General features: G+C 41.6%; 1 protein-coding gene across 2 annotated transcripts in view; it reads right to left on the bottom strand.

Moving 5' to 3' along the window:
- Window positions 1-26,183, bottom strand: part of LOC127451629 (adhesion G protein-coupled receptor L1-like) — a 253,493-nt gene that overhangs the window by 151,465 nt on the left and 75,845 nt on the right. For both annotated transcript variants that reach the window (XM_051716451.1, XM_051716452.1), the window contains exon 2: window positions 638-802. In XM_051716451.1, coding sequence (XP_051572411.1) covers window positions 638-707 — 70 coding nt within the window. In that variant the 5' untranslated portion in view covers window positions 708-802. The remainder of the gene's footprint in view (window positions 1-637; window positions 803-26,183) is intronic.

The raw sequence follows: 26,183 nt of genomic DNA, 5'->3' as shown, positions 1-26,183 counted from the left end.
CTCCATTTCACAAGTTGTTGCTTTGTGTTTTCTGCGTAGCTGCATGGGCCGCAAAATTTGGTTGCTAACTTTTCGCCATGCACTTCAATCCAAGACATTTTGCCGGGCTGACGATCAGGGAAGCTCACCATTTTGCCACCTCAATAAGGAACAATAGAGGTCCTGTATGGGACATCTTCATTTCGGCTAAAATACGAGACATCCAGGCTAATATGGGACAGTTCGCCACCCTGCGCTTGAACTTCTTCTATGGTCAGTTGTCTCTTTCAGGTCAACTACATGGTGGAGTAACAGTATGAATATCTTGCTAAGCATGTTAGTTAAGCTGAATAATAACACATCCCATTTAATTGGATCCAACATCCAGTCTTTTAAAGGCAACTCTATCGCCTCCTTGAGCTCTTACGTCTGTTACCGCCACAGTAAAGCAAAAATGTTTAGTATGTACAACATGACCAAGCCCTTGCAATGTGTTAGCGAAGCACTTGTGTCTGTATTTGCATAAAAGCATAGAGTATGTTACTAGAATCAAGCAAATGTACTAAGTTTGAAAACGACTTAAGAAGTTCCATACCACAACCTCAAATTCAGTGGCTCATTATGCATTGATATGAAGAGGAATGGGTGGGCTACCAACCCTGTGTGGAGGGGCCAATATTGCTGAGGGTGATGGTGCAGGTAAGGAGGATCCAGAGAAAGAGAGCCATGCTGTGGACGAAGCAAGGGTGGTGGGGGGAGGGCGGTCAGCGGGCACTTCAATGTGGGACACTCCTTCCCTAACGCCCTCTCACTGATGGAGAACCTGGTGAGAAAAGAGACAAAAGAGAAAGAGAGATCAATACTAATAGCAGGACCTAAATTCTTACTGTCTGCCTTTTCCTTTTGCGGCTCAATAAAAAAAGCAGCACTGCCCAGTGATTCTGTTCATTCTGTCGAAGTGAAATGTCCAATTTTGCTCAGACAAGATCCATGTTTTTTCTGGCTCTGCATGGCCCATTTTACTCCATACTTATTCTAAATAACTGAAAGGAGATCTAGATGCAAACTTGGCGCCAGTCAGGTAGAGTTAGATGGCTAAAGCTGAACGGTGGCCATTTTGTTCTGTGCTAACAAAGCAACAGCTGTTCCATGGCAAACACGTCAGTTAAATTACCATTATTTTGTGTTGTTGTTCGTCAATAATTCGGAAGTAACACTAAGGAAATAAAGTGAAACAGCTACATACATGCAAACACTTCTAGCTATGTAATTTCACATGTTGTTATGTTAGAAAATATTTCAGGATGCAATTCATTAGCAAGCATTAGTGCAAAATATCTACTTCTACTAGACTGCCATTCCGGAGCCACAGTTTGAAGAACTGTTTTTCTGTATTAACAAAGCAGTACTGCCTGGCTGAAATACAGCTTAAAACAGCCTAAGATGGTTTGCTGGTCCTAGATGGCTTCTAGTCTGGTGATGTTGATATAGTTTGCTGGTTGTAGAGGGGCTTTGGGGGCTCATGCTTTGGGCACTTGTCAGCTGGTCTCGCTGGGAGACCAGCTGGCCGACTATACAAACCAGCTGAACACCAGATGTACTAGGCTAAAAGACCAGCTAGAACTGGTTCAACCAACTAAGACCATCAAACCTGCACAGGCTGGTTTAAACTCATTCTTTCAAGGGGATTATCGCAATTCAGAACACAATTCATTAGTGGACTTTAGTGTTAACTCTCTTCTACAGTCAATTTTCCCTTTCAGGTCAACTGTCATAGCAGAGCAACAGTTTAAATAGACCATCTTGCTGAATTGCACAAGCTGGTTTGCCGTTTACACTTATAACTTAACGTAAAATAAACAGTAATTAGAAAAGATCACATACCATTACTTAGAGGAGGCGATTATCATTCAAACAAGCCCACACACAAAGTAATTGGATGCATAGATCATTTTATAACTCACATGAAGCACAATGTGTAAACATTATCTGGCTATCTGGCATCTTGCTATCTATCTGGCTACAAACATGTTAGATTTCCTGGATCAAATGAAGTAATTGGAAATGCTGTAGAGTCCTGAATGCTAAACCAATCGAATTAGGTTCAGATTGCTTCAGCCAGTAGTGATAGTCCTCCATATTTAGGCAGAGAGTCATGTGATGATGACTCAATGATGACTCAAATGGCACAGAAAGAAGTTTTCTTTATAATGATACCCAGGGTTGGGAGGGTTACTTTTGGAATGTATTCCACTACAGATTATAGAATACATGCTGTAAAATGTAATTTGTAACGTATTCCGTTAGATTACTCAAGGTCGGTAATGTATTCTAAATACTTTGGATTACTTCTTCAGCACTGGTAGATATTTTTCACTTGTTTTGACTATAAAAACTCTGCCAGTACAGCAGACAAAATACACATGTTAAAAATACATTCTCTGAAAAACCGAAATATCTTATGCAGTGTTGTTTCTAAAACAAGACAAATCAAATTGATCTTGTTTTAAGGATTTTTAGACATTTTTACAGGAAAACAATACAAAAATTATTATCAAGCATATGAATTTTGCCCTAATATCAAAAGTCTTACTAGAAAAAAGTAATTATGATCCAACGTGAATTTTCTTGATAAACAAATATGATCGTGCCTGATAACATGTGCATGTAAAATGGCTAGAAATAGCATTTTAGCTTCGGGTAAAGCTGATAATTTACACAAGGTTTATTTCTATTTCTTCTGATCCAAACTTACTTCAAACGTACTTCTCTGTCTGCTTGTATGTATGTAACACATCATAAGAAAGTGTTTCACCGCTGTTCAAATGCACTTTGGATCGCATCATTTATATGTATAAATATTTTCCATCTGAAAGGACTAAATATTAAATGAATCAAATGACAATAAAATGCAAAGTTATCTCTTCAGTAATCAAAATACTTTTTGAATGTAAGTTTATTCTAAATACCAATGATTTAAATTGTAACTGTAGTGGAATAAAGTTACCTATATTTTGTATTTTAAATACGTAATCCTGTTACATGTATTTCGTTACTCCCCAACCCTGATGGTACCAAACACTTGACCCTCCTCGTTCCTTGTCGAGTTGTAAGCCTTTAATTTTGGGTATGCCACTAAAACAGGAAATCTTTAAAAAAACTTCATTTTGTCAAAACAAGATGGCTTTTGTTCCACCATATACACATTTTCTAGCTCCGCACGGCCCATTTTATATCGCACTTATTCAAAATTATTGAGAGGAGATCTTTGGGCCAGTCTTAGATGGATAGAGCTGAATGACGGCCATTTTGCTCTGCGCTAAAACAGCAACAGCTGTTCCCTGGCAAACACTTCAGTTCCAGTCATTCTGGAGCTTGACTGGATGTGACGTGCTACATATGCATGGATGTGAATGTACGGCCAAAAAAAGGACATGCGTACACACCCAGACTGGCCGTTCTGTGCACGTTTAGAAGATTGAGAAAATCAAAACTAAAAAGGAGGTGGCAGGGGAAGTGGGAGAGAGAGTGTGGACAGTGTTTGAGTCGGTCGGTACTGCCAGAGGGCCCACACATCTCATTTGCCTAATGAAATAAATCACAATCTGGAAGTTTCTTTCATTTGTTCTTGAAGGGTGCTCTTCCTTCAGGGCTGAAGGGGAAAAAGCAGCAGAGATGCACTGAATTATTAGAGCTAATGCCACCCCTGCTGTGCGTTTTGATAGAAAAGACAGATTGTACTGCATGTTTATCAGGAGGGGAACCTGTGTGTGTGTGTGGGGGGAGGGGGTTGGGGGCTTCAAGGGTAGTTGTTTTGATCCTCATAACTCTCTACCCACTCTTATCTTCTCTAGTCATAGATGTGAAAAATAGATTGGCAATAAAACAAACAAACACACACACACACACACACACACACACACACACACACACACACACGCACACACATGTTGGTGCAGCTATCATTATGAGGACTCTCCATAGACATAATGATTTTTATACAGCACGAACTATAGATTCTATCCCCTAATCCTATCCCTAAACCTTACCCTCACAAAAAACTTTCTGCAATGTTACATTTACAAAAAAAACATAGTTTATTATGTTTTTTTTAAGCGATTTGAATTATGGGACACTAGAAATGTCCTCATAACCACATTTATAGTATAATACCCTTGTAATTACCAGTTTGAAACCTAAAAAAAATGTCCGCATAAACCACCCAAACCCGCCCACACACACACTCATATTATGCACATACAAAAACTTAGCCTAATGTTCAGATATAATAAGAGAGAGGGTATGTTAAGCCAGGCTTGATGGTGTCTTTAATTAACGGCAACGTAAAACGGCATTCACAAAGCATTTAACTTCCGTAATGTGACATGTTTTCGAGTGAAACCGAATATCTAGCAGGATTTGATATTCACCGTGATTTTTTTTTATGATGTTACCTACCCCCACCCCTTCATGGCCTTGAATATGTCAGCAGAAAAGTACAGTTGTTTAAGAGCAAATTATAAAATTTTATTATGAAAATAAATTATTTTTCTTCAGAAATACCTTTATGAATCATGCATAATCATGCATAAAACCAGGGACATTTATTACTAAATTAAATAGGGTACATTTTGATTTCAGGTTGACTGAAAACAAACAAAAAAAGGGATTCACAACGCATTTAACGAAAATGTGACATTTCCAGTGGAACAAGAAATATTGTAGGTGGGACTTGATTTTATCCAATGGGATTTGTTTGGACCGTGAAAAGTTTACTGCATGATTATTGGTTAATTTTATTTCCCTCTTTCTTCATAGCCTTGATTAACAGCAGAAAAGAAAAGTTTGAAATTACTTTTCTATTCTGCTGGTAATCAAGGCCATGTAGAAGGATGGAAATAAAATTAACCAATAATTGTACAGTTATTGGTTAATAATATTAAGGCAGAGAGAGTAATTATATTTGAATGATAGATTATGAAAACAAGCATTTGGTTTCTTTACAATAACATGAACTGATAAATCATGCATAATAAGACCAGGTATATTTATTAAATACAGTCAATTTTAATTACATGTTGACTTTAAAGACAACATAAAATGACAATGTATTTTAATGTTCATAATGTAACATTTCCGAGTGAAACAGAATAATCACTAGGAATTAATGTAGGGCGGAACTTGACTTTATGCATAAGGATTTGATTGGATCGTGAAAGGTTTATTGCTTAATTATTGGTTAAAATGATTTCCCCCCACTTGAAGGGATTTGATTACCAGCAGAATATAATGAATAATATTAAACAATAACTAAGCAATTAAGTAAAAGTTATTAAATTGTTTGAAAGCAAACATTTGGTTTCTTTAGAATAACATGCACTGATGAATCATAAATAATAAGACCAGTGATATTTATAAAAAATAAAAATAAATAAATAAATAAAACTCATTCAATCACTTAATGAGCCATTTTCTTTCCTGTGTTGATGAATTTCAAATTGAACAGCAAGTTGGGTGGGACATATCAAAGGGCTTGTCACTTTTTTTAAATAGCTAATAGCATTTAGTTTACATCTTGACCATATTTTATGATTTGCTACTTGCTTTTGGCAAAGGAACATTCTCATTCTAGAGAGCATTTGATCGGACAAAAATCTGTATATACGCCCCTGATTGCAAGATGAGTCATGAATATTTTTTAGTTTTTTTCTGAAGAGAAAGACTGTAAATTTGAAATGCATATGTAGTATTTTTTCTTCTTTAAATGGGGCTCTTTAAATGGGGTCAATTTTGAATTCATGTTGTTTTAAAGATTGCCACCCCTGACGAATGCCAAAATTGGCAGCTCTTCCCCTGTCCTCCATTTCTCCCGGCTCCCATCCATTCTGCTCTCTCTCTTTCCTCTCTCCTTCCTCATTCCATCCATCACTCCATCCTCCCCCTCTCCTCCCCCTGACCTTCTCTGATATTTACCCTACTCTCCTGTGCCACAGCAAAAAACCCACAGCCACCAGCAAAAAAGAGAGTGACCAATAAAACTGCCCATGACAGAAAACCACCCAGCATGCATGTGAGAAATTCAAAGCTTCAAAGTCTGGGAGGTAAAAGAGAGAAAACAAACAAGGAAGTATGCACAGAGCCCTTCCTTCCGCTGTCTGCATGTTACTAATGGTCAAAAAATGCTCCCCTCCCGAGAGGTGCCACCGTATCTATTTTTTCCCCTCGCTTTTGTAGCTGTTAATAAGAAAAAAATTGTCTTTCAACCCCTCTCTTTGATCTTGCCTCTGTCTGCACTCGGCACAATGGCTCTCCTGTGGTCCCAGCTGATAGAAACGGAAGAGAACGAGAGAGAGAGAGGGAGAGAGAGAAAGGTGGAGAGCAATAGAAAAAGCTCTCTGTACAGCAGGCGGTCCTGGAAGTCTGTGCTGGGTGAGAGCGGAGGAGTACATCATGGGTATTCACCATGAGCTTGCCTTGGGGCAGTGAGTGACCTTTTGCTCTGACCATATCCGCCATTATTATCATCAGCGTTTCTGTTCAAATGAAGAGGATTGTAATATTTCTCTGAACACTGAGAGATAGTGGGATAGGGCTGTAATTTTTATAGAGAGGATTCCATAAGAAAGAAAAATCACAAGTAAAATCACTTTATTATCTCAATTGTTTCTCTTAGAATGCAACTGGAAACTTTTTAAGCCTCCTGCTTCTTGTATTTGTCTCCTAACAAAAAAAACCCAAGTAAGCTCGTGTCTCCTCCATCAGTGTCTACCAAATAAATGACTACCAGACTAAGGTGATTAGTTAGTTTCCCAGCTTGGTCAGACTGGTTTAATTTTATGGTTTTCGAATGGTTTTTGGACACTTGGGCACCAGCTATACCAGCTTAAAATAGCTAAGAAAAGCAATGCTGTTGTTTTTCAGCAGGAAAGATACCAAAGCCTGCAAGAAAAAAAAAAATAAAAATACGAGACTAAATAGCTCAGCTTTGAATTCACAATAATTTTAAAGGTATATCCTCTTAATGTATTTCAACAATTGTCTCATTTGTGTCTATTTTTATTTCTACAAAAACAAAGTTAATATTTAATGGAGGTCTCAGTTGTGTTACATTTCAACTTCTAGGCTACGAAAGAGCAACTGAGGGAGGAAAAGATACATGATGCTTTCTGATTTCTAAACATCACTTTAAACTTGTGCCTAATGCTTCTTCATCTATTTATCTGGAGACAGTCTTTATCAAAGGCAAATAACCTAATTATCCAGTTACATTAGATCATTACTATAATCACCGCAATCATTATTATCTATTTTCTTAGCAGACATGCTCATCCAGGACGACGCGCCATACATCTATTTTACACATGCCGCAGGTTTCTCAAAACCACTCACTGCCTCGACCGATAATGTATATTAATTTATGTTTAGGCGAGAGGCAATTGCCCACTATGCTGCCAGCTCATTTCAGATGAAGATAAAGCAGGGAATAATGCCGGAAAAGTCTGTTAAACACAAAAACAGCACCTAATTCTAAAGCCAAATATGCGACAAAAATTTTGTATGGGGAAATACGGAATGAAAAAAACAATACTACATGTAGGCTATAACTAGACAGTGCTTCACTTTAACGTACCTTATTTGAGCACCAAAACCTACTTCTTATTCTGTGTTGCGGATATAGCTGATTAATCTAATAAAAGATTCTTTTGAGTAATGTGATTAACAAGTTGTTAGTAAAGAGCTTTGTGCTTTGGGTGTTGCATCGCCCACAGCATCGACAGTGCCCCGCCGCTCTCCCCTTCAGGTGGAAGTGTCCGCAGACACGGGTGCGGGCATGGCACCTGGGCTGGTCTGCTGGAGTTGCGGGGATACCCGACACTCCGCAGGCTGCCCCCGATCGGGCCGGAGCGTACCGGCTACCGGTAAGAGTCAAGGGGGGTACTCACCAAGCATTGGTGGACACAGGTTGTAATCAAACCACTATCCACCAGCACTTGGTTCAACACGAGGCTTTGGGTAAAGCTAAAACGGTGAGGGTGAAGTGTGTGCATGGGGATATTCACAACTACCCTGTGGTGACCCTTGTGATTAAATTCCGGGGAACAAAACATAGAGTGGAGGCCATGGTTAGTTCCCACCTCACACATCTGCTGATTTTGGGGACTAATTGGCCTGAATTTAGGAATGTATTAAAGGGAATATGCGCAGATGGGTCCTGCACTAAAGCGATGAGATGTGAAATGTGTGATGCTCTGGCAGGGGAGGCGGAGCCGGGGCTGTCTTCATCAGCTCCACGTCAAGATGACGTGAGGGGGGGAGAGGCTGCAGCCCCTCCCATTCTAAGGGGATTTCCCTTTGGAGCAGTCGCGAGATGAGACCCTCAAGCATGCCTTTGACCAAGTGAGAGTGATCGATGGTCAACAACTCCAGCCGAATGTCGCACTTTCATATCCTTATTTCGCGATTATAAACAAGCAGTTGTACAGAGTGATGCAGGATGCTCAAACAAAGGAAGATGCAACCCAGCTCTTAATACCACGGAGTCGTTGGGAAATGGTGTTCCAGGTGGCTCATTATAATCCCATGGCGGGTCATCTAGGGGAAAGAAAAACACTGAACCGCCTAATAGCCCGTTTTTATTGGCCAGGCATTGGCGGTGATGTCCGCAGGTGGTGTGCGGCATGCCACGAATGTCAGCTGGTGAATACACCGGCCACCCTAAAAGTGCCATTGCGCCACCTTCCGCTGATCGAGGTCCCCTTCGAGAGAATTGGAATGGACCTCATCGGGCCATTAGAGCGGTCAGTATGCGGCCATCACTTTGTATTGGTCCTAGTGGACTATGCAATGTGATATCCGGAAGCAGTGCCTCAACGCAGCATCTCAGCACGTTGTGTTGCGGAGGCACTCTTCAAAATAATCTCCTGGGTGGGGATCCCGAAAGAAATCCTCACCGATCAGGGCACAACCTTTATGTCACGGACACTATGCGAGCTTTACGAATTGTTGGGCATTAAATCAATCCGCACCAGCGTTTACCATCCACAAACAGATGGCCTGGTGGAGCGATTTAATAAAACCCTTAAAAATATGATTTGTAAGTTCGTGCACGAGGATGTTAGAAATTGGGATAAATGGCTCAATCCCGTTATTCGCAGTATGAGAGGTCCCGCAAGACTCCACTGGGTTTTCCCCATTCGAGCTGCTGTATGGGTGGTTGATGTCATATGCAAAGCTTGGGAGGAGGGACCTTCGAACAAAAAAAACTAAATTCAATATGTTCCTGATCTTAGAGCAAAACTCCACACTTTGGGGCAACTAACACAGGAGAATTTGCTCCTAGCTTAAGAACGACAGAGCCGACTGTATAACAGGGGAACTCAGCTGTAGGAATTTGCACCGGGAGACACATATTACTCCCCACATCGAGCTCCAAATTACTTGCCAAGTAGCAAGGACCCTTTGTGGTCACATGACGAGTGGGGGATCTTGATTATGAGGTTAAGCAAACCGATAGAGGGGGCGCATGTCAAATATGTCACCTCAACATCCTGAAATTGTGGAGGGAGGCGGTCCCTGTGGCTTTGGCTATGGCAGTTCCGGAGAGGGCGGAGCTTAGGCCGGAGGTGAATACAAAACACAATTATTTCACCCTGGTCACTTGCGGAGACCACCTCTCACCGTATCAACTCGAAGAGGTTGCCAAGTTGCAACAGGAGTTTGCAGACATGTTTTCCCCTCTACCGGGTCGTATGAACCTCATCCAGCACCACATTGAGACCGAGCCGGGGGTGGTGGTACGTAGCCGTCCCTACCGACTGCCTGAGCACAAAAAGAAAATTGTCCGGGAAGAATTGGATGCAATGCTCAATGTGGGGGTAATAGAGGAATCCCACATTGATTGGTCTAGCTCGGTTGTTCTAGTTCCTAAGAGCGACGAGTCTGTACAGTTCTGTGTGGATTATTGAAAAGTCAGTAAATTTGACGCATACCCAATGCGTTGATGAGTTGTTGATCGGTTGGGCATTGCTCGATTTTATTCGACACTGGATTTGACAAAGTGTTATTGGCAGATCCCCTTGACACCAATTTCCCATGAAAAAATGGCCTTCTCCACACCATTTGGTTTACACCAATTTGTGATTCTTCCATTTGGTTTCTTTGGGGCCCCGGCTACATTTCAGCATCTCATGGACCGAATCCTCAGACCGCATTCGGCTTACGCCGCTGCCTATTTAGATGACATCATCATTTACAGTAATGATTGGCAGCGGCACATGCAGCATCTGAGGGTGGTTCTGAGATTGCTGCGACAAGTGGGACTCACAGCAATCCCCAAGAAGTGCGCGATTGGGCGGGTGGAGATCTGGGGTTCCACTTGGGCCACGGGCAGGTGCGTCCCCAAATTGACAAGACTGTGGCGATTGCGATCTGCCCAAGGCCCAAGACCAAAAAGGGGGTGAGACAGTTCCTGAGGCTAGCTGGCTGGCTATTATAGGAGATTCGTGCCTAATTATTCGGACGTCACCAGCCCACTGACTGATCTCACTAAAAAGGGAGTTCCAGACCCGGTCCAGTGGACGGAGCAGTGTCAACAGGCATTCACGCAGGTTAAAGCCGCACTTTGCGGGGGGCCACTTTTACATTCACCCGATTTCTCTCTCCCTTTTGTCTTGCAGACGGACGCTTCAGACAGAGGGTTGGGGGCCGTGCTCTTGCAGGTGGTGGAGGGGGATGAGCTCCCAGTGCTGTACATTAGCCACAAGCTCTGGCTGAGGGAGACTAAGTACAGCACCATGGAAAAGGAGTGTCTCGCCATCATGTGGGCGGTCCTCACTCTCCGGTACTACCTGTTGGGGCGGGTCTTCACCCTCTGCTCAGATCACGCCCCACTCCAATGGCTCCACTGCATGAAAGATACCAATGCGCGGATCACCTGTTGGTATCTGGCTCTTCAGCCGTTCAAGTTCAAGGTGGTCTTTGAAGCTCAAAAATCACATAAAGGCAGCATAAAAGTAATCAATCTGACTCCAGTGGTTAAATACATGTCTTCAGAGGTGAAATGATAGGTGTGGGTGAGAAATAGATCAATATTTAGTCCCTTTATACTATTAATCACCACGTTCAATTTCAAATTCTTCTTCTTTTGTTTTTGGCGATTCATATTCTTCATGCATGTCGCCACCTACCGGGCAGGGAGCAAAATTTATTTTAAAAAAGGACTTAAATATTTTTATTAGTTTCTCACCCACACCTATCATATCACTTCTGAAGACATGGATTAAACCACTGGAGTCTTATGGATAACTTTTATGCTACTTTAATGTGCATCTTGGAGCTTAAAAATGTTGGTACCCATTCAATTGAAAGGAGATCATGCCTTCTCTGTCACAGCTCCTCACCTTTGGAATAGTTTGCCTCTCTATATCAGATCCTGTACCGCAGTTGATGTTTTTAAGTCTCGTTTGAAAACTCGTCTCTTCACTCTTGCTTTTGACTGTGTATAGTGTGTGTAACTATATTTATTTGTGTTGCTATAGTATTTATGTTCTCTGAAGGTGCATGGTTTGTTTATGTTTACTTTATGTAAAGCACTTTGTTTTAAAATTTGCTATAGAAATAAATGTGATTGAAATGTAATTGAATTGCATTGTGAGGACCTACAGAGCTGAAATATTATTCTAAAAATTTTGGTTTGTGCTCAGCAGAAGAAAAAAAAATACATATCTAGGATGAACTATCCCTTTAAGTATCAAAAGTACAAGTAAATGGCTTTAAGTTTATTTTGATCTCATGGCTTTAGGTTTAATGGGTTTTGCAAATGTTATTGTTAGAAATTTTCAGGAGCACATCGGGTCATTGTTGATTCAAACAGTACATACGGTACCTCGGTTAAATGTTAGTGGTAACTGCATTTTATTTACATACGGATGGCTAAAAATTACACATATGATTAGTTCATGATTAAAAACTGGAGTTACTGCCCACAACTTCATCAGTACTTGACAAAGTTCATAATGTTTAAGACAAAAACATAAATTCATTTCAAGGCAAAAACAATTTGCGATTCACTAAAGGAATCATTAAGTCTGCTTTTCAAATGATTTAAATGATTCAAAAGAATCAAATGTATCAAAAGATTTGACTCAAGTGAATCGGGTGCTAAAACAACGCAAAACAACGTTAACTCAATTCATTCTCAGTGAATTCCCCACATGTACTTTTTTTATTTGTTTTCCCCTGAGTAATGTTGTGGTTCAACCTTTGTGGTTATCGGTGGCTACATTAGTGTTATGTAAACTTAGCTAATGCTTATCTCGTAAGTGGTGGTCAGGCATTTTGTGGTTGGTTGGCTTTCAGGCAAGTACAATGCAGGACTGATGACAGCAGCTTTATCTCTTGGAGAAGAGAGAGCTGGATCTTTCATTCTGACTGGTCAGGAATGTGAGATTAAATTCCTACAATTAGTCGCCCGAGACGTTTAGCACATAATTGAGAACAGAGCTGCCAGAGATGTAATTCATTTATTAGCCTCCTGACCCCTTTAAACTAATCACCTCTCAAATGGAGATAATCGGCACATTCTTCCTTTTTAAAAATCAGAAGCCATTCCGTGAAATATCATTACCACTCTCTCCTGCATACCTCTGTAACTGTAGGTCTCCATATCGCTCTGTGCCCTTTACCATCAAACTACTGCTTTACCAGATGAAATTATGACAGTCACCAGTAAATTCAATTTAATGAGATGCAAATTCGGTAAAAGAACAATTTGGGCCGCTCAGGTTGATGTAGTTATGCATGTCAAAAATCCCTCATTAGCACATGCCTATGAATCGGATACCTGAATAATGAGGGTGTGTTAGCCTCAATTTTTCCACCAAATTTGACAGAGAGCTTTATGTCCAATGTATTCATCCTTGCAGGTGCAGCAGGTGATTTAGTTAAAGCTCAACAGACTGGTGTTTTGGGCTGGTGTGTTGTCCTGAATTAAAGCCTGATCTCCATAATTGATCTATAAATCTACTCTGACACTGTGGCTCATTGTGCTCCCATTTACATCAACAGTAATAAAGCGTGTCCTCTGTGGTGTATCTTATAGACAAAAATGGTGTGTCTAAACCTACGAATTGGTCCCCTGTTGGTTTGAGACACTTACATCATATGGCAGGCTTACATATACAAATATTCAGAGTTTTCCCTTAAGTAATAATACTCTGTTTCTTATGTTCAGCCTGACACAAAGCTTTTGGAGACATATTACTCTAATTCTCCAATAAGCGAGCGTCGCGGACTCCTGCACTGTTTTGCAGGTGCAATTTACATTGCCACTCCAGACGGCAGTGTCTCATTTGTCACTAAGCTTTCCTTTATGGTGTGGGGCTCAATAAGTCTTCCACATAATCCCCAATAAATTGCACTTCTGAAAGCCTCAGAACTTTCCCTGGGGTAACACAAAGGTTTAATGTGTAAAATAAGACTGTATTAAAAGAGTTTTTATGTTTTCTAAAGTAACATCTGGAGGTGTCACAGATGATTGATGTTATAGTTGAAGTTAATGAGAACTTGGTCGATATTTTGAACATATGTGCCATTTGTAAATATTTCCAAATGTCCGAATAACTGGAGCATTCCAAATACATAATTTGTAATTATAATAATATACAATTTATAATTATTATTATTATTTGTGAATTTTGTTGTACCACTTGTCCTAATTAGCTATATTAAACCAAATGGAACTTTGCTGAAAAATGCTATTAAATTGTCTGAATAATTAGAATACTAGCATTAGTTTAATACTTTCATGCTAATAAAATAAGAAGTTAAATACATGTACTTTTACATGTTCCGATGTGACTGAGGAACATCCAAGCTGATTAAAGTCTATATGTTCTTATCTATTATTTTTTTTTCAAGCAAACTGCATCATTTACAAAAATGTACTAAGAGTTCAATAAAAGCTCTATTACGTCTTGAAGACCACAATATCAGAATTAAAAGAACATCAGTTTGCCTGCAGCAGATTCACAGCTGAATAGAACCCACGTCATTTACATTATTTACCATAACTAAAGTCTACTTCCTCTTTCCCCTATAGGGTGCTGAATGTACAATACAGTGAGCTTCAAATTAACACCCAAGTTTCCAGATTTTATACAAATAAGCAGCAGAAATGTTCTTCAGTTTTCAAAAACACTTTTTTTTTTTTTATCAGACATTTATAATGAAATAAAAGCTTATTTAAAACAAAAGTAATCATTTATACACTTATACACAGGGATAGTTCAACCAAAACTGAAAATTCTCTCATCATTCACTCACCCTGATGCTATCCCAGATGTGTATGACATTCTTTCTTCTGCAGAACACAAACAAAGATTTTTAGAAGAATATTTCAGCTCTGTAGGTCCAAACAATGCATGTGAATGGTGACCAGAACTTTGAAGCTCCAAGATGCACATTAAAGCAGCATAAAGTAATCCATGTGAGTCCAGTGATTAAATCCATATCTTCAGAATTGATATGATAGGTGTGGGTGAGAAACTGTCATTTTCTTTTTTTTTTTTTTATTTTTTTACTATAAATTCTCCTCACTGCCCAGTAAGTGGCGGAATGCAAGAAAAATGCAAATCGAAAAAAAAAAAAAAAGAAGAATGTGAAAGTGAAAATGTAAAAAAAGCTTAAATATTGATCTTTTTCTCACCCACACCTATCATATCACTTCTGAATATATGGATTTAACCACTGGAGTTTAACCGCCTACACCTAACCTCATGCATCCTTCTAAAAATCTTCATTTAAGTTCAGCAGAAGAAAGGAAGTCATACACATCTGGGATGGCATGAGGGTGAGAGAATTTTCATTTTTGGGTGAACTATCCTTTTAATACTGTTGTGTCATTTAGTCATAGATGTGGACAGTCATATGGTAACATCAGAAATCCAAAGATTTAAGGGCTAGCAATTTTTGCAGCTTGGTTTTGATAAATGAAACCAATGGTTAAGCACTTTTTTTAAAATCTCAAATGATCAAAGAAAAGTTGATTTCTCATGATATGACCCCTTTAAAATTAAATTAAGAGCTAAATATTTGGCTAACCTGCCAATTGGTGTCGTCCCTGGGTGGCGTAAACCAGTGGTTAGCCAAGTTAAACCAAATGAGACCTGTGCAATGGCAGGCATCAAACTAGGGCATACAAAGCGTGGTGCAAAGTTACTTTTCCAATTCACATTTTTCTGAAAGACACTGTAGCCTTACAGCTAAACACTGAGCTCTTGGTTTAGACATTTTCAGGAGTTTGATTTAAGATTGTGATTTAACATTAAGATGTAAATTTAGATTTCAATTTATCTTTTAAACTTTAAGACCCCATGATATCAAAATTGGATGTTTTTTTTTCTTTATAGCTTTAGTCCAAGTCTTTTAGTTTTGAGGCCATCTATTTGCTAGTGCACTCCTGAAAGTTGACAAGATCAAATTTACAGTATTCCTCTTCTGGGAAAATAGACTAAACATATTGATGAAATCACCTTGCACTTACAGGCATATCTAAATTTTTGTCCAATCAAATGTCCCTCCCCCTAATACCACCTACCATTCTTCTGCAGAACAAAAACAAAGATTTTTAGAGGAATATATTAGCTTTGTAGGTCCATATAATGCAAGTGAATGGTGACCAGACATTTCAAGCTCCAAAAAGCACATAAAGGCAACATAAAAATAATCCATACGACTCCAGTGGTTAAATCAACATCTTCAGAAGAGATATAATAGGTGTGGCTTCAAAATACATATATTAAACCACTAGAGTCATATGTATTACATTTATGCTGCATTCATGTGATTTTTCAGAGCTTGAAAGGTCTGGTCACAATTCACTTACATTGTATAGACCTAAAGAGCTGAAATATTCTTCTAAAAATCCAAATTTTTGGGTGAACTATCCCTTTAAATATGGCAAAATCAACTACAGTATTTCCAACATGCACCATCTCTTATCCTCTCAAATGACAGAAAAACTTTAATCCAAAAAATCGATACAGGGTCAAACTTCCAACTCAAGAAACCACACATTAATACATTCATCCACATTGCTAGCTTTAACAACCCCTAATCATTACATAAAAAATTATTATGAATCATTTCTGCCTAATAAACTCTAATGCATTTCATTATCACTATACTAAGTTACCCTCAACATAGCTAGTATTAACACAAACATACGGTAGCCAGCTATGATGAGCACTGGTTTATTCACAGTGCCAATAATTCGAGTGTATCTTTCATTCAGTGTGCTGACTGTGTTAAGCATGTTAAGTGTGCTGACTGTTGTGTGCGGCTACAGCAGCAGCGCTAGTTTTTTCACCATCATAATGACACCATTGTGCGAGCGGTGGGCAAATGGAACATGAGAGTGGTTGTAATGGGCCATGTATCAGGCAGAATGCATTGATTACTAGCTCAGAGAGAGAGGTGCAGACAAGAGGGAACGCAAGCTCATCTCAAACTGTATGGAAGAGACAGGGGAGAGCAAGACATTAGCACGAATAATAATAATAATAATAATAATAATAATAATTATATATATATACACTACAGGTCAAAAGTTTTGAAACACTTACTCATTCTTTATTATAATTTTTTTCACATTTTAGAATAATAGTAAAGTCATCAAAACTATGGAATAACATAAATGGAACTATGGGAATTATGATGTGACTATAAAAATCCAAAATAAATCAAAACTGTGTTATATTTTAGCATCTTTAAAGTAGTCACCCTGTGCCTAGAATTTGCAGACATGTACTCTTGACATTTTCTCAACCAACTTCTTCAGGTATCAACCTGGGATGCTGTGGCAGTGGAGGCATGGTCAAGCATCTCTCCGGAGAGAGAGAAAGCGGTAAGAGCGCTTACACCTGAGTTAAATTATGTCTAACACCTGTCTCTAATTTCAGTGAGCACGGGGAGAGCGGCATAAATAGAGCCACACCGCAGGTAGACAAGAGAGAGAGCCTGGGCACCATAGAGCCAGTTGTGAAGCCAAGAGTCTATTATTGAGTTAAGAGTTTATTTTTGTGAAATAGTTTGTGTATTTTAGAGTGAGTCATTGAACACTGTAAGAGCCCTGAACGAGTGCATTTGCTGCAGTAAGGAGAATAAAACGCTTACCTGAACCAGGAAATCTGCTTCTCGCCTCCTCTTTACACTGAGAAGTGTTAAACTGGTGCCGAAACCCGGGAATAAACATTTGAAGATGGACGGAAGTGGCCCCGTAAAGTCCTCCCAGTTGGCTGAGATCCTCCAAGCCCTCGCTGGCTTGCATCGGAGCCACCAGCAATCCCTGCTTGAGCTCCTGCAAGATTAAGACCACCGGTTTGTGGAGCTCATGCACGCTCAAGCAGAGGACCAACAGGCGATCCGGAGCCTCCTCAGCCAGGAGGCATCCCCAGCCGCGACCCCGGACACCCACACGCCGTTACCCCCGCCTGCGTTACAGAAGATGGGGGCGGCGGACGACCCAGAGGCGTTCCTGGATCTCTTCGAGCGCACCGCCGAGATCTGGGGCTGGCCGCTCGGCCAGTGGGCGGCCTGACTCATACCACTGCTGTCCGGGGAAGCCCAGCTCGTGGCTCAACAACTACCAGCGACGAGCCTCCTGGCTTACGGAGACTTAAAGAAAGCCATCCTGCAACGGGTTGGTCGGAGTCCGGAAGAAAGTCGTCAACTCTTCCGCAGCCTGAAGTTGGAGAGCTCTGACCGCCCGTTTGCCTTTGCCCAGCAGCTCCGTGACGCCTGCCGAAGATGGTTGCTAGCGGGGGACCGCGACGTCGACGGGATTATCGACCAGGTGGTACTGGAGCAATTAATACATCGACTGCCAAAGGGGACAGCGGAGTGGGTCCAGTGCCACCGCCCGGCGTCGCTGGAGGAAGCCATCCAGCTTGCGGAGGACCACATGGCGGTGATCCCGAGGGCAGAAGAGCCCTCCTACACTCTCTCTCTTCCCCTGTCTCATCCCCCTCCCCTCTCTCCTCTCGTTCTGCTCTCTCTCCAGGTCCCGTTCCTGTCCCACGCAGACGAGGAGGACTTCAGCCCCTGAGATCAGTTCCCCGGGTGTGGGAGGCGACACCTTCCCCTATCCCAATGCCCCGCCACTCTCCCCCTCAGGGGGGCGTCCGCTGACGCAAGTGCGGGCGTAGCGCCTGGGCCAGCCTGCTGGAGGTGCGGAGACCCGGGCCACTTCCGGGATCAGTGCCCTCTGATGGAGCTGGGGATGGTGGTGCGGGTCTCTGACCTCCCACAGGCTGCCCCCAACCGGGCCGGAGCGTACTGGATACTGGTAAGTGTCAAGGGAGGTACTCACCAAGGGTTGGTGGACACCGGGTATAATCAAACCACTATCCACCAACGCTTGGTTCAACCCGAGGCATTGGACACAACTAAAACGGTGAGGGTGAAATGTGTGCACAGGGATATTCACAAGTATCCGGTGGTGACCCTGATGATTAAATTCTGGGGGAAAAATCATAGAGTGGAGGCCGCGGTTAGTTCCCGCCTCACCCATCCACTGATTTTGGGGACTGATTTGACTGATTTTAGAGTTTTATTAAAGGGAATTTGCACGGATGGGTCCTGTATGAAGTTAGAGAGATGTGAAATGTGCGATGCTCTGGCAGGGGAGGCGGAGCCAGGGCCGTCCTTGACAGCTCCACGTCATAATGACGAGAGAGGGGGAGAGGCTGCAGCCCCTCCCCTTCTCAGGAAATTCCCTGAGGGGGATTTCCCTTTGGAGCAGTCACGAGACGAAACCCTCAAACACGCCTTCGACCAAGTGAGAGTCATCGATGGTCAACGACTCCAGCCGGACATCGCCCTTTCATACCCCTATTTTGCGATTATAAATGAGCGGTTGTATAGAGTGACGCAGGACACTCAGACTAAAGAGGATACAACCCAACTTTTGATTCCAAGGAGCCGTCGGGCAATGGTATTCCAGGCGGCTCATTATAATCCCATGGCGGGTCACTTAGGAGAAAGGAAAACACTGAACCGTCTAATAGCCCGCTTCTATTGGCCGGGCATTGGCGGCAATGTCCGCAGGTGGTGTGCGGCGTGCCGCGAATGCCAGCTGGTTAACCCACCGGCCACCCCAAAAGCGCCATTGTGCCCTCTCCCTTTGATCGAGGTCCCCTTTGAGAGAATTGGAATAGACCTCGTCGGGCCATTAGAATGGTCAGCACACGGACATCGCTTTGTATTGGTCCTAGTGGACTATGCAACATGATATCCGGAAGCAGTGCCTCTTTGCAACATCTCAGCACGTAGTGTTGCAGAGGCACTCTTCAAAATAATCTCCCGGGTGGGGATTCCGAAAGAAATCCTCACCGATCAGGGCACAATGTTTATGTCACGGACACTAGGCGAACTGTACGAGTTGTTAAATATTAAATCGATTCGCACCAGCGTATACCATCCTCAAACGGATGGCCTGGTGGAACGATTTAATAAAACCCTCAAAAACATGATTCGTAAGTTCGTGCACAACGATGCTAGAAATTGGGATAAATGGCTCAACCCCCTGTTGTTTGCAGTACGAGAGGTCCCGCAAGCCTCCACTGGCTTCTCCCCATTCGAGCTGCTGTATGGGCGACGCCCATGAGGTGTGCTTGATGTATTGCGAGAGGCCTGGGAGGAGGGACCTTCAAACAGTAAAAATGAAATTCAATACGTTCTTGATCTTAGAGCAAAACTCCACACTTTGGGGCAGCTAAAACAGGAGAATTTGCTCCAAGCTCAAGAATGACAACGCCGACTGTATGACGGGAACTCGGCTAAGGGAATTTGCACCGGGAGACAAAGTGCTTGTATTGCTTCCCACGTCGAGCTCTAAATTTCTCGCCAAGTGGCAGGGACCCTTTGAGGTCACACGACGAGTGGGAGATCTCGATTATGAGGTTAAACGAACCGATAGAGAGGGCGCACGTCAAATATTCCACCTCAATCTCCTGAAATTGTGGAGGGAGGCGGTTCCCGTGACGTTGGCTACGGTAGTTCCCAAGAAGGCGGAGCTCGGACCAGAGGTGAGTTCAAGACATAAACAGTTCACCCCGGTTATTTGCGGAGAGACCACCTCTCACCGAGTCAACTCGCAGAGGTTTCTAGGTTGCAACAGGAGTTTGCGGATGTGTTCTCCCCTCTACCAGGACGTACAAACCTCATTCACCACCACATTGAGACCGAGCCGGGGGTCATGGTACGTAGCCGCCCCTATCGATTACCCGAACACAAGAAGAAAATCTTCGGGAAGAATTGGATGCAATGCTCGATATGGGGGTAATAGAAGAATCCCACAGCGATTGGTCCAGCCCAGTTGGTCTAGTGCCTAAGAGCGACGGGTCAGTACGATTCTGTGTGGATTATAGGAAAGTCAATGCGGTGTCTAAATTTGATGCATATCCAATGCCTCGCGTTGATGAGTTGCTCGATCGGTTGGGCACTGCTCGATTTTATTCGACATTGGATTTGACGAAGGGTTATTGGCAGATCCCCTTGACACCAATTTCCCGTGAAAAAACCGCCTTCTCCACACCATTTGGATTACACCAATTTGTGACACTTCCGTTCGGTTTGTTTGGAGCCCCGGCTACGTTTCAGCATCTCATGGACCGAATCCTCAGACCGCATTCAGCTTACGCCGCTGCCTATTTAGATGACATCATCATTTATAGCAATGATTGGCAGCGGCACATGCAACATCTAAGGGCGGTTCTGAGATTGCTGCGCCGAGCGGACTCACAGCGAACCCGTAGAAGTGCGCGATTGGACGGGTGAAGGTACAGTATCTGGGGTTCCACTTGGGCCACGGGTAGGTGCGTCCCCAAATTGACAAGACAGCGGCGATTGCGACCTGCCTGAGACCCAAGACCAAAAAGGGGGTGAGACAGTTCCTGGGGCTGGCTGGCTATTATAGGAGGTTCGTGCCTAATTATTCGGACGTCACCAACCCGCTGACTGATCTCATTAAAAAGGGAGTTCCAGACCTGGTCCAGTGGACGGAGCAGTGTCAGCGGGCGTTCACGCAAGTTAAAGCTGCACTTTGCGGGGGGCTGCTTTTACATTCACCTGACTTCTCGCTCCCTTTTGTTTTACAGACAGATGCTTCAGACAGGGGACTGGGGGCCGTATTCTCGCAGGTGGTGGGGGGGGGAGGAGCGCCCGGTGCTGTACATTAGCCGTAAGCTCTCCTTGTGGGAAACTAAGTACAGCACCGTAGAAAAGGAGTGTCTCGCCATCAAGTGGGCGGTCCTCACTCTCCGATACTACCTGTTGGGGCGGGCCTTCACCCTCTGTTCCGATCACGCCCCGCTCCAGTGGCTCCACCGCATGAAAGATACCAATGCCCGGATCACCCGTTGGTACCTGGCTCTTCAGCCGTTTAAGTTCAAGGTGGTCCACAGACCGGGGGCGCAGATGGCTGTCGCCGACTTCCTTTCCAGGAATGGGGGGAGTGGTAGGCAGGCCGGCTGCCGCCCCGGCCTGAGTCGGGCGGTGGGGATATGTGGCAGCGGGGGCGTGGTCAAGCATCTCTCCGGAGAGAGAGAAAGCGGTAAGAGCGCTTACACCTGAGTTAAATTATGTCTAACACCTGTCTCTAATTTCAGTGAGCACGGGGAGAGCGGCATAAATAGAGCCACACCGCAGGTAGACAAGAGAGAGAGAGCCTGGGCACCAGAGAGCCAGTTGTGAAGCCAAGAGTCTATTATTGAGTTTATTTTTGTGAAATAGTTTGTGTATTTTAGAGTGAGTCATTGAAGAGTGTAAGAGCCCTGAACGAGTGCATTTGCTGCAGTAAGGAGAATAAAACGCTTACCTGAACCAGGAAATCTGCTTCTCGCCTCCTCCTTACACTGAGAAGTGTTACAGATGCTTTTTAAACAGTATTGAAGGAGTTCCCATCTATGTTGGGCACTTATTGGCTGCTTTTCTTTATTATTTGGTCCAAGTCATCAAGTTCAAATTTTTTTTTTTTTAAATTACATTTTAGTTTTATAATGAAATAAATTAATATGGTGGCACAATTATATTTTTGTCTACAAAACGAATTTCAAACATTTAAGCATACGCTTTCAGATCAAAAGATTTTTAAGATCATGAGAAACATTTCAGTCAAGTGTTTCAAACTTTTTGACCGGTAGTGTGTGTGTGTGATATATATATATATATATATATATATATACATACACACACACACACACACACTTCTTTTTTTTATTGCTATTTTTTTAATAAGATTTACCTAAATATTGCATACACTGTCATATGGATTCCTATTCTGTTAAAAGTAATCATTACATAGTTCATTAAATTTGTTTAAATATGTACAAGCTCGAGGAGGTTTCCCAGCTGCATCTTGGTTCCTGCCACGTTCCTTATCTACTTAAACATCTTAGGTGCTTTTTTCTTGCCAATGTCACTTTTGACTTGCTCACTTGGGGATTTGTTAGGCACTATTAGTTGTAAAGCTGCTTTGAAACAATATGCATTGTGAAATAGCCTATACAACTGAATTGAACTGAATAAATATGAAAGAATGTCTTGGCAATACGACAGTCTGATCGAGAAAGAGAGATCGAGAAGAAAGAGAGTGGAGGGACAGCACAGACAGGGCAACATCACACTGGAACTCGACATGTTGATTCCGAAAGTTCATGCATATTTTAGCCTATTTTTAAGATTTATGCATTTTAATTTAATAACAAAATTTCATCAAATTGAATTGTGTAATGTTTAACTACATTAATAAAATATTCAGGTTTTTCTTTTATTTTATTAAAGATTACTTCAATTTAATGGAATTTTGCTATTAACTTTTAATGCGTAAATCTTAAAATTAACCCCATATTGCCGAGTAACTGACAAGCGGCATCTACCATCGGATATTTTTGCATCATTTCAACCGTGATCACCTTTCCGTCTAGTGCTAGAAAGTATTGTACTTTTGCTCTAAATGTACATTTGTACTCCACTACTTTAGGCTTTAGGGTTAGGGGTTTGGTTAAGGGTTAGAGTTAATAAAATACTCCTTTCTGTTGACTGAATTACATAATTTACAACTAAAAATACAACTCGCTTTTAGCACCACTCAGTGGACATTTCACCTGGAAACTGGTCAACAATATCTCCAGCTCTGGCCACTTGGAATAGTGGTTCGAATTTTGGTAAGCAAAACTTTCAACCTAATGTTTGCCGAATTCTCAGTGTGATCAGTCTAGACAAGGTCCCTATTTTGTCTGTGGTCACCACAGTCTCTTCAGAAGTTAACCTGTGCTCCTTCTCATAAACACAGTCCTTCACCAGTGCTTATGTTGAGGGAGGTCTTTCATCTCGCCTTGCTATGTTAATTATGAAGTCTTTTCAACGAGAACATTCCCTAGAGTCCTTCACTCAGTACTGCATCTCAATTTTCTCACCAGGCTCAAGCAAATAAGAAGCCACACGAGGAGTCTACATGCAAGCAGGAAATGACACGTTATTTGAAGTGAGCCCAATTTATGTGTGTGTGTGTGTGTGTGTGTATGTGCATGCGTAGTAAATTTACTGTAGAGGGTTATGAGGGAATTGAGCTTGTCAGTGCTTATTTCACTGATGCAATGGGGGGCCACTGCACCTGCCATCACTGGTGGCCTCGTGAAGCCCAAAGTGCAAGATAGCTAGTCACCTTACCTCACCCTCCTGTCTCGTTTCACTAACTGTTTGTATTCTGCCACCTCCCTTTCTCTAAAATGATCTTAGGCTCTGCTTTATTAAAACATGAGTGCATAGCATGTATTGCGCGATATTAGCAAAGCATATACCTCAGCGGTAATCTGAGAATAATGTTCCTGGAAAAGGTTATGAGCACATTAAAAGGAGATTAAAATAACACTAACAGCTATAACGACTGTTATGAAAACACAACGTAATGACAGTTATTAACTAATACACATGTAAAGCAAAATTACATAACAAAGGAAACTCTAAATGAGAAACAACATCAGCAATCATAATTGAAGGAATCGTAGGAATTGCAAGACCAAATGATCTGAGCTATGCTACCTACATTCATTTTATAGCTCTTTACATTTACTGAATGTCAGTAATTGTCTAATTTGTGTTTATTTTCGTAAATGTTGGGAGAAACATCCTAGACAAAGTCGATACTAGAACCCTAACAAATCTGAGAACTCCATTAAGCCTCCTGAGCAATGAAAGAGCAACCTCTGGGCAATAAAATGTTTCTATGGGTAGCTGTGTAACATTGACATACAAAATTACATATTTAGGGGTTCAAGCGCTGAAACCCTATTGTAATTGTTAAGATTTGTATTATTATTATTATTATTATTATTATTATTATTATTATTAGGGGTTCAAGCGCTTAGCGCTGAAACCCTATTGTAATTCTTACGATTTTTAGTTAATTGTTAATATTTTTAGGGGTTCCAGCGCTTAGCGCTGAAACTCGGTAAACATGTGTATGAACTCAATCTGAGGTCACAGTTTGGTGGAGTTTGGCCACTTGGTGGCACTATAACAGGAAAAAACATGAAAACAGCTCTAACTACGCAACCGTTAGTCTGATTGAGTTGAAAATCGGCATGCAGTGTCTTTGTCCAAGGTGCCATGATTGTCTATGAGGACGTTGGCGTATCAAAAAAAAACATGGCCACCATCAGCCAATGAAGTTTGAGCACCTATTAGACAAGGTTAACGGAGGCTGATCGGCACAAAACTCGGTGGGCCTGTTTGACTCCTGGGAAATCTGAAAGAAATCGGACACCCTTTACCCTTTGGGTAGCTATAACAGTGTCATTTAGAAAATGGGCGTGGTCAAGTGTACAAATAAGCCCATAATTCCTAAACAAAAACTCAGAACTTCACGAAATTAGCTGAGCACATGCGACATATGATTCTAAACAAGCATGCAGAATTTTATGGAGATCAGGCCATAGGTGGCGCTATGAGCTTTAAAAAGCTTTAAAAACCACGTATTTCCTTAGTAAATTGCCTGTATTGGCTGTAAATGGTCTATTCCATCTATGATCTAGGTGGTTACATGCTTGCTAAATAAAACATAATACCTTTTTACGCATGTGCTTAAAGGCCTAAAACCGCTTGAACCCCGTTAATTGCTGCTCGCAGCTATATTTAAATTTGTTTTCTGAAAAATGCTTTTAAACTACAAACTTACAAAATTATCCGAACCCTTAAACAAGTCCTATCAGTCAATGATGCTGAGACCAAATAGCCCTGTGGCCAAGTAATAAAACATTTTCAAATAGGGCAATGGCTTGTAAGGCAAACATTATGATAAAGCAATTAAAAATGTATCATTGCAAATAATGTGAAAATAAGTGTGTGGAACACTGAGCTAATAACTGTACTGAAATGCAAGTAAATTGGTGTGTTAAAAGAGACTAAAAGAAAGTGTTAAAGAATGAAAACTCCTTTCGTCACAGTTACAAAGCGTAGACAGATTAAACTGCAGGGTCAGTGACCACTGGCTAGCTATTGAAAATGGTAGACACACAGACCAGGTTATCACAGGATAAAAAAAAAGTTTGTGGTCATTGTATGACAGGTAAGCGTTGAGGTGGTGACAGCTAAGAGGTGCAATTTTTTTGAGGCAAACTGAAGGAAACCTCCTGCCCAGTTTAACCAAAACAACAGAGACTATATTCACAAAGCCATACTGCATGAACACAATGTATCTTGGGAAAAATAAGTTGTTACAACCTTCACAATCTTCTTCATTCATTATATAACGGTAATACTATGTACCGTATTCATTCTCTCTCTCAGAAGTTATTGAGTATATTCAAAAGGACATTATGTTCAAAAAAGTTTTCTTTGATATTAACGATTTTGTAGCAGTACTTTTCAGAATTGAATGGATTACACGTATACAATATATTTAATGGAAATTTCTCACACTTCATCCGCCATGTTGGATTTATTTTGTTCACAGAGCTCAACACAATCCTTTCTGGGATCGCCTACCCGGGGAAGGATACATCTGATGATACCTAAGTATTTGGCCAAAACGAGATATCTTATGAGGCAGCCTAATTAAGATATGTTGTGCCTTCCTTTTGGAACAGCCTTTGCGTCAGGAGCGTGCCTATGATGCCTTAAAATGCTGCCTCCAAAGGAAGCTCACT

Source organism: Myxocyprinus asiaticus, chromosome 14 (assembly GCF_019703515.2).
Source record: "Myxocyprinus asiaticus isolate MX2 ecotype Aquarium Trade chromosome 14, UBuf_Myxa_2, whole genome shotgun sequence".
NCBI lineage: Eukaryota > Metazoa > Chordata > Actinopteri > Cypriniformes > Catostomidae > Myxocyprinus > Myxocyprinus asiaticus.
Note: the sequence above shows the minus strand (reverse complement) of the source record. Positions and strands in the feature narration are given on the sequence as shown.